General features: G+C 33.0%; 1 protein-coding gene across 2 annotated transcripts; it reads right to left on the bottom strand.

Annotated features, from left to right (window-relative positions):
- Nucleotides 1–9,097: 9,097 nt before the first annotated feature.
- On the bottom strand, nucleotides 9,098–15,973 carry LOC131031356 (uncharacterized). Of its 2 annotated transcripts, none has more exons than XM_057962452.2 (2): nucleotides 15,337–15,973; nucleotides 9,098–9,316 (listed from the first exon to the last, which is right to left on the bottom strand). In XM_057962452.2, the coding sequence occupies exon 1, from the start codon at nucleotides 15,831–15,833 to the stop codon at nucleotides 15,384–15,386; it is 450 nt and encodes a 149-aa protein (XP_057818435.1). In that variant the 5' UTR covers nucleotides 15,834–15,973; the 3' UTR covers nucleotides 9,098–9,316; nucleotides 15,337–15,383. The 2 variants fall into 2 exon arrangements, with proteins under 2 accessions (XP_057818435.1, XP_057818434.1); XM_057962451.2 differs by lacking the exon at nucleotides 9,098–9,316 and adding an exon at nucleotides 10,070–10,382.
- Nucleotides 15,974–17,388: the final 1,415 nt, after the last annotated feature.

Raw genomic sequence — 17,388 nt, 5'->3', positions numbered from 1 at the left:
TGGATGCATAAATAGTTGTATTGACTGCTTCTCTCCAATACACATGAGGTAGGTTTACTTTTGATATCATGCTTCTAGCTGCATCCAAAATAGTTTTGTTCTTTCTTTCCACAACTCCATTCTGTTTGGGTGTCCGGGTAGCTGATAACTGTCTTTTAATTCAATTCACTTAACAGAATGTATTAAATTCGTTAGATGTGAATTTATCTCCTTGATCTAATCTCAAGCATTTGATTTTCTTACCAGTTTCATTCTCTACCATCACCTTGAATAGTTTGAACTTCCCAAAAGCTTATGATTTCTCCCTGCGAAAAGTAACCCAACACATAACACAATTATTTGTATGTGGAAATCTTGTAAGGGGAAAAACCACGGTGGGAAACCTTACCCATAATCAGATGATACTACTGCAGATAGTATGTGTATACAATATGGAGTCTGCACATGCAGAAAGGCCAACTGCCTAGAGCTCACTGCTCAATCACAAAATGGGAGTCACACTGACTACAATTGGATGGTTAAATCCAATGATAATGTACTACTCAAAATAGCATCTTCATATGCTAGATTTAGTATCGGTTAAGCTCTGATTTGCCTTCTTCAAACCTTCCTTCAATCTTGAATGATGTCTGCGTGTATAGATCTGCTCATATTTGTATATATTGAATATTACAACCTTATAAACCTTTTTATGCAATCCTATATCAATATCATAAATGAGATCTTACATTTATACCATAACCTAAGACCAAATGTGTAGGTCGGCTCACTAAAAGATATTACAATAAAATCAATTACAAATGAATGAATATGAGATGCATGATGTTGGCTCAATGCATTTACAATAATAATAAATCATCTTCATGACGTGCCATGCTGATCTGGATTAGATATGCTTGTTGGTCTAGAACCTAGACCTATTTGCCAGTAACAGCAAATATGCAAATCCGATTATACCAATGAATAAATCACCAAAACAAAGTGTCCAAACAATGTCTTCAACATAACCAAGTAATCTCCAAGTCATTCCAAGTGTCGGTGAACAATATAACCTATCGGTAAACTAGATATTGGTGACTGCGCATAAGTCACTGATCATATCGGTGAACATAACCAGAGATCTCCAAGTGCTGATAAGTGTTGACAAGTGTTGACATCAATGACAAAACCATATCAACATATCCAAAATACCAACATTGGAAACCTCCTGTCTATCAATTTTCCTCTTAGTAGTGTGGAGTTGGGCTAGGAGCTAGGGAATGATTTCATTTTTCCTATTGTACATGATGCAAATTTCATTAAATTTGTTCACAATCTCCAATAAATCCCAAGCACCAGGGAATAAAATAGGGGAGGGGGGAGGAGAACCGAAGGTTATCATAGAAGGGTTAGCATTCGGGATGAAATTTTTAATTGTCCATTTTGATCTCATAGTGTAGGAGGAAGAAGAATCCTCAAAGATAACCTCGACCTTGATGACTAGACCTTTAACAATTTTCTCTTTTTGGGATTGGGCTTAAGGTTCTATATTTTTCATCTTACTAATGTGTTGAGGATTGACCCAAGTTACCATCTATTTGGATGGGTGGTTTACCATAGGAGAGCTAGAGGCACCTTTAGAAATAGTCTCTTAGGTGTTAGGCAACTCGATAAATAGGGTAGGGTTTGAAATGGGGCCAGTAGTATTTATACTAGTGCCAATAGTAGGGATCATATCCAAATGGAAATTGTAAAACATGTGTAGTAAATCCTAATGAAGGGGAAGCATGTCCTTAGACTTAGTCAAAGCAATAGATTGAGCTAGGGAAGAAAAGATCCAGATGGGAAAATTGATTTTTATGTCATCTCTAAAATCATTTAGCATAGGGAATAGTTTGGACTCGAATCTTTTGTACCTACCATCCAGGATGATTTATTTAATTAGGACCAGTGTGGCCTCTTTCTAGTTTCTCAGGAGGTCTTCCTTATTGAATTTATTCTAGAAACAACATACTCTCTCCACTACATCAAATAATCTATTGAATTCTTCTTTATAATGTTCTTTGGGTTTATTAGGGAAGGTTGCACCTTCCATCGAGAACTTAGTAGTAATTGTTATAGTTCCATAGCAACTATGAAGGGCACACCCCTATGCAGAACTTTCCCTCATCCCATGAGAAGGAAAATTATTCATAGAAAGGGCATTAAATCCAACCATATGACCATCAACATAGGAGGAAACCATGCCCCTCCCAATCACAGACCAAATAACTTCATCTTAAAATTTTACACAATTTTCCATCTTGTTCTATATGAGATATTCGCCCATAGTAAGTCGATTCCCCAAAATCCAAGTGATAGTGACTAAGAAAGGGTAAGACAAAGATAAAATAAGAAAGACAACAAGGATTCTTGGAGAGGTAGTCCTTTTCATAACTATAAAAGGCAATCTCCTTGTCATGCAATGAATATGGGAAATGAAGTAAAAGATAATAAATAAAATGGCAGTTCTTACATATTTAAACCACGTTTATGATTATGTCATCATGGATCACAACACAAACATCCCCTAGGAGTTCATGTAAATTAGTCCATGTTTGAAGAGAACTAATGTAGGGACACAGATTGGATATCTTATCTATAGTTTTTTTTTTCTCTCTGAGGTTGTGGGTGAGTTTGATGTGTCCAAATGTTGAAAGAATATATTATCATTTAATAATGAGATCTTTCGTAGGCGAGCCTAGGAATGCTTCACCATGAAGCATCATGATGACATTTGTGGATTCCCCTTCCTTGATGATCTTTTGCAGTTTTTTGTCTTTAGAAAGAGATATGTCATAGAAGGCTATCACCACCTTGGCAAAGCCAAAGGTCTAGATTCTCATATCTGGCACATAGGCTACCACCATCTTACCCTTTATATCTCTATTAATGCCATCTTCACTTGCTTGAACCATTTTACCCTTAGATGAGCTATCAAAATTTAATTTCATCTAGCTAGTATCAAGGGTGCCTACTATGAGTCATGTTGAGAAAGGAAAATAAAAATTAAAAAATTGGTGCAAAAGATTGGAAACCAAAAGGCTCAGTTTGCAAAGAAATTTGAATAATGAATTAAGATTTTCAATGTGTATGATAAAAGTGTACAAACTAACTTTAATGGTGTGTGCACAAAGTGTAACAAATATTGGAGTGTATGCCCCATGTTATAGAGATTGTGCATACATTACTAGGAGAAATTGCTATAGTGTAGCATACATGCATCCAAAAGACAAGCACATTGTCACAATGATATGTGCACAAGCAAGGAATAATAAAGTAAAATGGAGCACAAGACATAAATAGAGCACATAAGGGATCCGCTAACTAAGGTTAGTAAGTGCATTTGATAAATCATGCATATCAAGTATGATTATATTAAATTAACCTCATCCCCCAAGGGTAGTGGAACTACAAACACAACGGAAGAAGAAAACATAAGATGAACAAAAAAAGTAACTTTGGGTCAACATCGAAGAGACCAAAAAGAGAGATCTCAATGCTTTTTATCATCTCCAAGTAGAAAAACACAAAGGAACATTTACAACAATAGCACATGTATGACACAACATGAATAAGACATATAGGAGAATTGACATACAAATAAAAATACATCACAATAGATTCAACCACTTTATTGCCTTTCCCTAATAGAGAAATAAGGGTCATCCAAAGAGAACCTAACATAAAACAAAAACATATCAAGTATCACGTCATATGCAAGAAAACACATAAGAGAGAATCCATTGCAGTGAGGCTAGTCTACAAAATCACCAACCTCCCAATATTTCTTAACATCTTTTAGGGATGGTCAAGAAGATGCAAGAGGAGCCACAACAGGAATAGTAGAGGGAGCTATGTCAAGTTCCAAACAAAAATTATGCTCTAATGATGAGTCACTTTCTCTAACACCAAGAGCTAGGATTAATGCTTTTGAAAATCTCAAAGATAGCTCATGATTAATTTCAATAATCTCATACATATCATTATAATAATTAGTATCAACATTGTTAGTATCAATAACATTGCTATCATCAACATCATCATCATCATCTAGAAATTAATCATAATAGGTCTTTAATGTGTAATGGAAATGAATCACCATTTTACATAGACAATTTTAACTTTTGATGTGGTTGATTAAGAATAACTTCCTCCCTTGGGCTAGGAAAAGGTTGAGAAAATGGGATCAAATCACTATTTGGCATCTTACGGGAGGAAATGGTTTGGAAAGAAATCTCTCAAGCCTTAGGACAACATCTTTGTTGGTGGTCTCTTACACGATTATTTTTCTTGGTTTGACTCAAAACTTGTGAAGGTTGGGAATCAATTGACGAAGGCTTAATTTCATCCCTTGTAGGGCCAGGAATTGAAGAAATCTCACTATATTGAGAGATGTATAATGTTGGGTGCATTTATTTATAGGATGGAGGAGGTGGAACTGTAGCATGTATGGGAGGAATAGAAGGTGTAGGAACGAGTCTAGGTATAAGATGAAGAGGAGGAATATCCATAGGTGAAGGATCCTTAGGTTTACTCAAGGATGATATCATTTTCATGTTTGCATTTTTGATAAGAAAAGGACATCTTCTCGAGATTTCTAAGGTTAAGGGTTTTTAGGCTAAAAGCAATAAAGGGTGAAGTTTGCATGTCTAGTTAAGGGCTTATAAAGACTATGATTGATCATAATAATAGGCCCATCATGAGGAAACTTTAAAAATTTGTAGATGGTAGAACATATAACTTGCATGGAATAGAGACAAGGATGCCCCAATTTCACCTGAAATTGGTTGAAGGTAGGAATAATAGAAAAGGTAACATCTAAGAACTTAGTGCCAACCTCAACAAGAAGAGCAATGGAAAATATTGTAGGAAAAATAAATCCATCATGCACCTTAATCATATCATCAGATTTGTCATAAGTATCTATAAAATTATTGAGTATAAAGATTTTCTTGAGTGATAATATTTACCATACATAGTAGATCAATGACCACTCCTTGTGAGAGCTTTCCTTTAATTTTTACTCTAATGTATAATGGTTCATTAGGTAGCTCAGACTATATTGCACTCTCAAAAGGAGAAGAATATATGAATTATTGATAGTGAATGTTCAAGTCACATGATTGGTGACAAAATAAATTCCATGCACTTCAAGAATTTTAATGGAGGAGTTGTGACTCTTGGTAACAATTTCATTTCTAAAATTACCAATAAGGGTACTTTGAGTCTTGATGGTGGTATGAAAAAATCTTATGATGTTCTATATGTAGAAGGTTTAAAACATAATCTCCTAGGTGTAAGTTAGATATGAGATAAAGGCTATAATCTCTCATACAATGCCAAGGATTATGAAATCGAGAAGATTGATGTGGGAGAGGTTGTTTTGAAAGGAAGCAAGACTAACAATGATGTGTATCATCTCACTAAGCTCAATGGTTGAAACAATTTTCCTATGCAAAGGGTAGAGAGATGGATTTGGCATAGAATGTTAGAGTATATCAATTTTGATGATCTTGTAAGGATTATCTAAAAATAATGGTAATATTCATGCCAAAAACTAAGAAGCCTTCATCTACCATTTGCAAACCTTGTCATGGAGGAAAGCAAACAAAGACTAGATTTTCTACCAAGGAATATTAAACCATAAAGCCATTGGATTTGATTCATACAGATCTATGGACCTATGAGGATAAAGAAAATTCAAGGTGATAGGCATTTTATGATGCATTGTTATGATTATTTTTTAATGACTTGGATTACTTATCTAAAAGAGAAATTGGAAGATTTTGAGAAATTCAAAGCATTTAAGGAAATGGTTGAAAATGAAACCAAAATAACAATCAATATTTTAAGAGAAAATATAGGAGAGTTCACTTTTAATAGATATGATTAATTTTGTGAGAGGCATGGAATGCAAAGACAATATTATGCTCCTAGGACTCCTTGAAAAAGTGGAGTCGCTAAGAGAAAGAGCCAAACTATCTAGGAGATGGCTTAGAACAATGTTGTGTCAAGAAAAGTTGTTTGATATGTATTGGGGAGTAGCAATTCATTGAACAAGATATATTTTAAATAGACCTCAGATCAAACCAAGGACTACTAAGACACCATATGAGCTATGGAAAGGAAGATTGCCTTTAGTAAATCATATAAGAGTATTTGGAAGAAAGTGCTACATAAAGAGGGATGAAGAAAATTTGGGTAAGTTTGATTCTAGATATCATCGAGGTGTTTTTCTTATTTATTCTATGACAAGAAAGGCTTATAGATATTATAACAATATATTGAAAAAGATTATGGAAAGTGTCAATGTAAGCATTGACGAGTCAATACAACAATCTAAGGTTCTCAATGAAGATAACAATGATGATTTAGTTTGCAATGGAGATGAGACTATAGGGAGTGAGTTAGAGAGAACAAGTGCTAAGACCTCTATGAAATATTCTTAGAAGTATCATTTCAAAGATCAAATTATTAGAGATAAAGATAGTGGTGTTTAGACCTAGAGAATAATTAAGAAAAAAAATGAACAAATATATCTTTCATTACTATAAAAAATTGCACCAATTTGTTATACAAAGGAAAGCAAAGAAAAATGATGGTTAGAAGTTGTGGAGGAAGAGTTATCTTGGGTTGAGAAAAATGAAAAAGGATGGTTAGAAGATACTTTTTTCCTTACTATTTCTTCTAGTTATTCTATGACAAGAAAGACTTATAGATGTTAAGATAAAATATTGAAAAGGTTTGTGGAAAGTGTTAATGTAAGCATTAATGATTCAATATAGTCATTTGAGGAACTCTAGACAAAGATGACAATGATGATATAGTATGTAAAGGAGATGACTATAGGAAGTGAGTTAGAGAAAACCATTGCTAAGACCCTGACAAAATATGGATGAAGAGATATCTTAGATTCAGAAAAATAAAACTTGGGATCTTATTCCAAGACGTAAAGATAAGAATGTGATTGGTAGAAAATGGGTCTTTTGAAATAAGTTGATTGAAAAAGAAAAATTGATTTAAAATAAGGTTAGACTTGTGTGCAAAGTATATGCTCAAGCTGAAGGAGTTGATTTTGAGGAAACATTTGTTTTGGTTGCAAGATTAGAGACAATTAAAATATTTTTGACATTATCAATATTTAAAAACATCAAGATGTATCGGATGGATGTCAAATCTACATTTTTGAATGGAGACCTAGAAGGAGAGGTCTATATTAAACAACCATATAAAGGTTTTAGTGTTTAGACAAACCATATTTTGTGTGTAAGTTGAAGAAAGATCTTTATGGAATCAAGTAGGTCCCTAAAGAATGGTATTCCAAATTGGATAAATATTTGCAACAACAAGGCTTTAGGAGAGGTGGTGCAAATAGCAACTTGTACATAAATTAGAAGGTGATCAACTATTGATTGTTGTTTCTTATGTTAATGACATTGTTTTTGGAGATATTAGTAATCCAATATGCCAGAAATTCCAAGATACAAAATAGAAAGTGTTTAAAATGCCAATTCCTAGTGAGTTGTCTTTTCTTATGGGTTTATAGATTTTTCAGTAAGAAAAAGGTATATTCATTTCTTAGAACAAGTACATAAAAGAGATGTTGAGAAAGTTTAAGATGGAAGAGTGCAAATTGATAAGTACACCCATGGTTATTAGGTGCATGTTGAGCAAAGGTGATGAATATGCTTTGAAAAATGACTCTATATAGGTCAATGATTGGTAGCTTATTGTATATGATTGCATCCATGCTGGATATTATGTAGATAATGGGTATAATTGCTAGATTCCAAGAAGGGCCTTAAGAAACTCATGTCAAGGTAGCAAAGAGGATATTTAGATATATGAAGGTAGCAATAGAGTTTGGCTTATTGTATCTTAAAAGTAAGAATTTCAATCTCACTCCATACATTGATGCAAATTGTGCTAGAAAGTGTAGATGACCAGAAGAGTACAAGTAGTGGATCTTTCTTTCTTTCTGACAGCCTTGTGTCTTGGTTGTGCCAAATTTCCTCTTTCCTAGATGAAAATGAAATAAAAAATTACCTTCAAATTCTTTGATGCACAAGGTTTTTATAAAATGAATTTTAGAAAATTTGAAAATCTCTCACCAATTTTTATAATGATATTCTTTCTTTGCTGCAATATTGCTCACTTTATTTACCAAAAACAAATTGCTAGCGTCAAACTAATAGAAACTTGCATAATTCATAGCTCACACTACAAAACCTACATATGACTACCCACGATTTAATCAAACTATAATATCACATTGAACAAATAAAATACTTTAAATAATTAAAAAAAAGGTGCAACAAATAAAAACAAATATTTTATGTATAATTAACAAATAAATTACACAATACATATAAAATTCCTTAAAACTAATATTCTAGAAAAAGGTAGAAGTTTACATATGTTGGGATGTCTAGCAAGATGGAATGCTCTAAACTGTTTTAGATACATTCAATAAATAATCTAAAGATAAATTTTTATCTCTAATAAGTCATGCATGTTAATTAAAACTAAAACTCTAGATTTTCATTAAGATTTCTAATCATATTTTTCGCTGTACAGTCAATAATATCAGATTTCTACTATACTATGTGCTCCATCATCAGAATATAAAAGAGTTGAAAAACATGTATCCTTAACTCTCTTATATTCTTCAACTCTCTCTCTTTTATTCTAATGATGAATCTAAAACGTTTATGTAAAAAAATTTACACAATTTAAACCAAAAATTTAATAACAAATCTTTCTACAAATTTTTATAATATACTTCAAATATAAACATTTAACTGTACAGAAGAAAATATATCATATCAAACAATATAATATTTTTCTGTAAAAGTACACCAACTGTAGAAATTGCAATCAATTTTAATACCATAAGCTAAACTAAAAGCTTTTTTCTAGCACTCCTAAATTGATAGAGAGAAAACATCTCCGAATTGAAATTGTGCTATAAAATCTTCAATGTCACATTGAAAATGTAAGTAAAGAATTTTCATCACTTACTCTTCAAAATAAGTTGATAGATCTTCTTTGGCCAAAGAAAGAGAAAAATCTCCTATTTTAGTAAACTTTGTAAGACCACATTTGATATCGCTTCAGCTTGACGTAGGATTAAAGTATTTTTTCTATAAGAGATGTAAGATCTGTGGACCAAACCCAACAAACATGTGACTTGAATCCTACTGCTGCAATTACAATGCTTGAACGAAACGTATCAGAGTGTACAGATTTCAGTTTCGTCGTACTGAGCAAAGAGGGGGAAAAGAATAGTTTCAGCCTAAAGAATAAATAGGAAAGATAAGCATTAGGTAATTTTGCTCACAAACTAAATTTCCCACAAATTTTATGTTTCTATCACAATACATGAAAACTACACTATACTGACAAGATTTCCTAGCCTGAGATAGCAATCACTATTTCTAACAATAAGATGGCACAGGTGATATTAATGTCATTTTCCAACAAATCTCATGATTTAATAATCTATTAGTTTTGATTTAGGTCATAACAGTTCATCTAAAATGATGTACTTTGTTACAAATTGAAGCTAGGGAAACACGCACTTTTAATCGTCAGATTACAATAAGACCCACCCTACCTGAATAATAATAATATATTTACTTCTAAAATTTTCAAATCTGTTTGTGTCTATGGATTCTTAATTTATGAATGAGGTGTTATGAATGAGTTTATTAGGGATCAAGTTTTGTTGATTAGAAGGCTTCAATCAAGATTGAGGCTGAACAAATTTGAAATAATGGATAACCTTGAGGCTTTGTGCTATCAGATTGCTAAAAGTTCTTTGTGTATGATATAAAATGTTCTATTAAAAAAAGTAATAATAATCAAAACTGAAAGTTTTAATTTGACTCTCAATCTAAAGACTTGTGCTCCCATATCAGATAGCTAAAAGTTCTCTGTGGATATAAGATCCTCCATTTAAAAAAAAAAAGTAATCAAAGCTGAAAGTTTTGCTTTTATTCTAATATTTAAGCAATCAACTTACATTATAGACATAAGGTTTCCACTATCCATAATGTTATTGTACAGAGTTTTTGCTATCAATTGTATAAGTTTATTTTATCAACATTACCGATCAAACTCCATCACCCATCAATAGATAGAAAGAAGAAAAAATTCATCAAAGTTTTGTTTTTATTCTTATATTTTTTTATTTTTTTGTTAACTCAAGGGTATCTTCATGACCCAAGCCAGCCTAGCCCCCTACCTACCTTACTTTGGACTTACTGTTTCTGCCAAGCCAAGTTGGGGTCAGGGAAGGAACGAGTTGAGGGTAGACTAGGGAGACTAGTCCCCTGAAGATGTATGCAATCACCAATTGCCTGCAAACCACATGCATCCAGTAAATCCTAACCTCTGAGTCTATTCTCATATTTAAGAAATCAACTTACATTGTAGATATAAAATTTCCACAGTCCATATATTATTGGTGCATAATTTCTGATATTAACTGTACAAATTTATTTTTATAACATTTCATATCAAACTCCTGTTAATGTATTAATCTTTAGGTTAAAACTTAGTAATTCTAGGTTAATTTTAGTTTTGTTTGATTTTATTTTTGTCATTTCATTTACATTTCTGCCCTAACAGTGGTATCAGAGCGGAGAAATAAGAGCAGAGAATTCTACAGAAACAATAAATTGATTCAGGTGATATCAATTTATTTATTCTCTATTTTTAAAGGATTGAGAAGTTATTTTAAAGTTGCAGGCCTTGCAAATTGTGTTTATTTATTTTAAATTCAGAATGCAGTCTATTGTTTCATTGATTGGAGAAACTTTAACAGGAAAAGATAATTGGATGGAATGGCATAGAAAAATTGAAAACACTCTCATTTTTAATGATTTATGGTCTAAAATTTGTGATGCAAATGCCCAACCTACAACACCAATTGAGGCTAAAGAAAAAGAAATTTGGCAATATAAAAATTCCAAAGCTTTGGCTTTGATAAGAGCTTCTGTTAATGGAGATGTGTATCGACATATACAAGGATGCACATTTGCATGGGAAGCCCTTCACAAATTAAAAGATTTATTTGATTCTCATTCAGAATTAGAGTTTATTCAGTTACAATTAAAATTGTTTAATCTTGAATTGAAAAATGGTGATGTTATGAGTTTGGCTTCTGAAATCAGAGCTATAAAACATGATGTTGATGCTGCAGGTGGAAAAGTTGATATCTATCTCACTGCTTTCATCAAGGCACTTCTTCCAACACATTCCACTTATCTAGAGTCTCTTCAAGCAAGTAATCAATTGAAAACCATTTCATTTGATAAATTGGTTGAAAAGTTAGCAGAACGTGAAAAAGCTTTTGGAAGGAAAATAGATAATACTACTGAAAATGTTTGTTTTGCTCATCAAAAAGAAAAATCTATCAATAAAATCTCTTCAAAGTATAGTTATAATGATAAAGGAAAAACTAGAGGTCAATGGAGGCAACATGATAATCAAAATGATAGGCAGTATTTATATTGTAAAAGATGTGGTAGAAAAGGTAGTCATGAAGCACATGAATGTAAGCTCTCATGGGACAAGATAGAAAGTTTTAGAGAAAATTCATTTAAACAGAAAGATAAAATAAAAATGCACAGTGATGATAAAATTTCAGAGGATAAAATTTCAGGAGCAGCCCAATTTGCTTGTGACAGTGATAGTGATCAATATGTGCTTTCTATTTCAGATTTTACATCTAATTCCTCATGGTATGATTCTTGGATCTTAGATACTGGAGCCACACAACATATGACATTTCAGCGTGATTGTTTTGAAGAATTTCATGAAGGTGCCTATGGTCCAATTTATTTAGCAGATAAATCTAGTCTGAAACCTCTTGGAAAAGGAACTATTCGATTTAAGTTGCCTAATCTTCAAGACCTTGTGCTTCATGATGTATTATTTATTCCAGAATTACAACGAAATTTGCTATCATTAGTATTGATTCGACAAAAAGGCTATTCTATTTTCTTAAAAGATGGGCAGGTTGTTGTAAGAAAAACATCTAACAATCAAATTGTTTTCACTGGGTGTGAAGATGGAAGATTATTAAAATTAAATGGTGCATCTACTTCTAAAAATTTTGCATATCTTACTGAAGAAGAGAGTATATCACCAAGCCTTTTATGACATGCAAGATTGGGGCATATTAGTTATGATAGCATTCATATCATGCAAAAGAATGGTGTTGATGGTTTACCATTTTTTTTTAAATCAATTGAAAAATGTGAAGCATGTATTCTTGCCAAACAACATAAAAATTCTTTTCCTCATTCCACCTGGAGAGCACATAGAAAATCGCAACTCATTCATTCAGATTTGTGTGGGCCTTTACCAGTAACTTCTATTGGAGGATCTAATTACTTTATCTTGTTTATTGATGATTATAGTCGCATGACTTGGATTTATTTTTTGCAGCAAAAATCAGAGGCTTTTGACACTTTTAAAAGATTTCGTGTTATGATTGAAAATTAGGCTCAATCTCAAATTGGTACTCTTCGAACAGATAATGGTGGAGAATTTACTTCTCTAATTTTTGAGGATTATCTTTGTCAAAATGGTATTCAGCATCATCTCACTATTCCAGGCACTCCTCAACAAAACGGTGTTGTTGAAAGAATGAATAGAACTATCATGAACATGGTTCGAGCAATGTTATATTTCAAAGGCATCAAGTTATATTTTTGGGCTGAAGCAGCAAGAACAGCAGTCTATCTTCGCAATAGATCTCCATCATCTGCTCTTCACCAAACAACTCCATATGAGGTTTGGTTTGGTTATCCTCCAACTATTTGACACCTTCGAATTTTTGGTTCTATTTGCTATGCTTTGATTCCTAAAGAAAAAAAGGAATAAGTTGCATCATCATAGTTATAAGTGCATTTTTTTGGGCTATTCTGAAACTTCAAAAGCCTATAGATTATATGATGAAGTTCATAAAAAAAAATTTATTGCTCGTGATGTTGTATTTTGTGAATCTTTCAAAAGTGATACACATATTGAAAATGAGTTAAAACAGCTTGATAAATTTGCCACATCTTCTCCTTGGATAGAAAATTCTTGTGAGATTTTAGGCTCTGGAGGAATGAATACATGTGTAGAACCTGCATCTCAAGCTACCTCAACTCATGATGCTCCACCTCTTCATGTACCAGAAGAAGCCCCTTCTCATAGTGATGTTCTCACTAATGATGAGCCTGACTCATTACCTCCCAATGAAGATTCTAATCTACAAATAGAAACATCTATTGTCCCACAAAAATCCTCTCATAGGTGGACCAAACAAGTTCAACAAACTTTGAAAGATTTGCGACCTGATGAAATAGGTTAAACAGGTACAAGAAGTTCTTATAAAGCAAGGCTACAAGCTCAATCTAATATTTCAGATAACCTTGAGTCTATTGATGAGCTCAATCTCACAATCGACTCAACACCAAATTCCTATAAAGAAGCTCATCATATTTCATTTTGGAGGCAAGCTATGCAACATGAGTATAATGCACTTTTGAATAATGGCACATGGGAGTTGGTTGATCCTCCTCTTTATTGTAAACCTATCGGTTGTAAGTGGATTTTTAGAAATAAATATAATGCTGATGGTTCACTTGATAAACACAAAGCACGCCTTGTTGCCAAAGGTTATGCTCAAAAAGAGGGCATAGACTATGATGAAACATTTGCCCCTACAGCAAAATGGACTACTATTCGTGTTTTGTTGGCTTTAGCAGCCCAAAATGGTTGGAACATCCATCACATGGATGTTAAAACTGCATTCTTGAATGGTGATCTTAAAGAAATAGTATATATGACTCAACCTGAAGGCTTTGAAGTTCCTGGTAAAGAGGACAAGGTATGCAAGCTTATAAAATCATTGTATGGTTTAAAACAAGCCCCACGAGCCTGGTATGAAAAACTTACTGAGCATCTCTTGCAGTTGAATTTTCATCACTTTGAATTTGATGATGCAACTCTTTTTGTTAAACAGATTGATGGTACTATTGTCTATCTTATTGTTTATGTGGATGATTTATTCATCACTGGAACTAGTGAGGCTAATATTCAAAATGTAAAAGAAGGATTGCAGCAAGGTTTTGATATGACTGATTTGGGTCATCTTCATTACTATTTGGGAATTGAGGTGATTCAAAACCCCCAATCTATCTTCATCAGTCAACAAAAATATATTGGTGATCTTCTCAAAAAGTTTGGTATGGCTGATTGCAAGCCTCTCAGCACTCCTATGGAGCAAAATCTCAAACTTTTATCTAATGATTCCTCTAATTTGGTTGATGCAACTTCTTATAGGCAACTAGTTGGCAGTTTGATTTATGCTACAACTACTCGACCTGATATTTCTTTTTTTGTTGGAGTTCTGTCACGATTTATGCAACAACCTAGAGAAACTCATTGGTTAGCAGCCAAACGGGTTCTTCGATATCTACAGGGCACTCAAAACTATGGGCTTAAATACTCCAAGATATCAAAATTTTCTTTGCTTAGTTATTCAGATTCAGATTATGCAGGTGATATGGATGATGGAAAATCTACATCAGGTTACTTAATGTCTCTTGGTTCTGCTGTAATCTCTTGGAAATCTAAAAAACAACCAATCCCAACTCTCTCTTCTGCAGAAGCAGAATATATAGCAGCATCTGAGGCAACTAGAGAAATCTTATGGCTTCGAAGAATTCTTGCAGATTTGCAGGCACCACAAGCTTCTTCCACACCACTCTTTATTGACAATCAATCTACTATAAAAATGGCTAAGAACCCAGTGTTTCATGATCGTACCAAACATATCAACACCAAGTTTCATTTTATTCGGCACTATGTGAAAGATGGCAGTATCTCCCTTCAATATTGTGCTACTACAGACCAACCTGCAGATATACTTACCAAAGCATTGGGTCATGTTAAGTTTGAAAAATTTCGTGAAATGATTGGTTTAACTCCTTCAGATTAAGGGGGAGATGTTAATGTATTAATCTTTAGGTTAAAACTTAGTAATTTTAGGTTAATTTTAGTTTTGTTTGATTTTATTAGTTTTTGTACAGTTATAACTTATTTGTTCCATCCGATAGTTTTTGTGTAACTGTGCAAACTGTTCGCTGCCTTTATTATGCAGCAAGTACTTCTTGAATACTAATCGAAAAGTGTTTCATTTTATTTTTGTCATTTCATTTACATTTCTGCCCTAACAACTCCATCATCCATCACAGAAATGAAAAACTAGAAATGAATAATCAATTTAGATGTGACCACCCACTTAGAAAATACCTGATGTTGGCGCATGGCAACAATCTGGTAATGTAGAATAACCCTTGTTATGAAGCTGGCTCTACATTTAAATCAAATCTCTCTGTAGGCATAGATTTATCAGTTCCACGATCTAGCTGTTTGGATGCACCAGAAGCTGTTGCACTGTTGTTCATACATGAAGTGGATTCACTTTGTGCAGAAGGGTGAACGTTTGAATACAGATAAGAAAAGTCCTCTGGTTCAAATGAAGGCTTCCAGATTGATTCACGTTTGATAATATTAGCACCCACATTTTCTTCCATTGAAGACACCAACTCTGCAGAAACAGGGTTCACTTGCTTCTGTCTAAAATGTCTGTGCATCGCTTGGATTCTATCCACCAAAGCGAAAAATTGTTGGACTTCATCATCTTCACCATCATCTGTCCGTTTTCGTTTGATCTCCTTTTCTCCATAGCTTCCCATGCGCTCATGCTTTCCACTAGACTGCAATTTCTTGAACTGCTCAGAATCCATTGCAATATCTAAGAGAAGCCTTCAAAATAGGGTAAGAGCAGAACTGGATAAAGGCCTTCATCTCTCAAAATACCCTAACCAGAAAACAAAAAACATCTGTCACCGAGGCCATCGAAAGTCCAACGAAAATTGTCAGTATACGCGTGATTGATGCTGCTGGCCCAACTATTCCGTCTAACTACGGCTTTGACAGATGGATGAAACACATCCTTCAAAGTTAATAATATGTACGTCATGGTTTTAATTTAAAGCTATCTTCCCAGTCTCATCAAAGGTTACATTTGTTTAGCGGTGGTGTCAAAATCAAATCAGATTTCCGTCATTGAATTTGTTCTAAATTAATAATAGATTCAATTCTTCTTTTTTATTTATGAAGAACAAATCTGATGAGTTCAAGTGCCTTTTAGTGTTTTATTTATTAATGCAGAATAAATTTTATTTAGAGTGGGGCCTAAAGATCAAATCAGCTCTTAGGTCATCATATATTTTGTATACGTATAAGAATACATGTGACTAACCGATGAAGTAATAGAATATGAATAATTAAAGAGCCTAAAATTAAGTTATCTTTTGTGTTTATTACGGGATAGGATTCTTGTTTTTGCATTTTTTATTTTACTTTTTGAAATAGTAAAATTATTGTTTAATTTTCTTTATATTTTTATATCAAACAAAGTACAAAAGAAGAATTATACAACCAACAATATTAATGTGATAAGGGTTACAAGAGATACAAAGTTATATAAATTGTATAATAGTTCTATATTGATTATGCTTGATATCAAGTTAAAACTTCAAACTTGTTCTTTAATTTGTTGAAGTTGGTCTATGATCTTAGCATTCTTCTTGCATAAGACTTAAAGCTATGAAAAGAAATATATTAAAGTCTTAGAGTTTTAGTTACTTGAAGTATAGAATCCACAATCACATCATTGTACATACTAAAATAAAATAAATAGTTCTTTCCAATTTAGATCATGATTAAAAATCGCAAAAAACTCTCTAAACACTAGGGGAAGAGCACCAGTAGTCATCATAGCTAACTTCGCACACCCACAGATCCTAAACGGTACATCGAATTTTGATATATATTTTTTAGTTGTCTTCGTATGCGACTTAACTGCTTATAGCTATTGATCTGGCTTCTAGGTAACTAAAGATGTTCTAATAACCCTCAACTCAAAATCTCGAGTACCTATTGACAAATGTCCCAATAGTGGTGCACAAATGGGCCAATTATGAACAAAAAATTACAAAAAATGATCGGCTATTGGTAAAAAATAAATTTATTAATGGTGTTTTCACTATGATGGCTATTGGGGGGTTAACATGACAATAAGGTGACGGTTATTGGAACTATGTTAGCTATTGGTGCTCTTCCCCTACAACTTGTTGCTTGTTGACAAATAAGTGATCTCAAAAGATGTATTTCACAATTCAACACTTTTTTTGTCAAAAAGGACAATTGAATTTGAGCCATAAGTGTAAAGCAATATCTAAAAGGTACAAGTGGGCAATCATTAGATATTCTTCCTTAAGGATCAATTAGTTTAAT

This window comes from Cryptomeria japonica, chromosome 5, assembly GCF_030272615.1.
Source record: "Cryptomeria japonica chromosome 5, Sugi_1.0, whole genome shotgun sequence".
NCBI classification, from domain to species: domain Eukaryota; kingdom Viridiplantae; phylum Streptophyta; class Pinopsida; order Cupressales; family Cupressaceae; genus Cryptomeria; species Cryptomeria japonica.
This window is presented reverse-complemented; position numbering and strand designations above follow the sequence as displayed.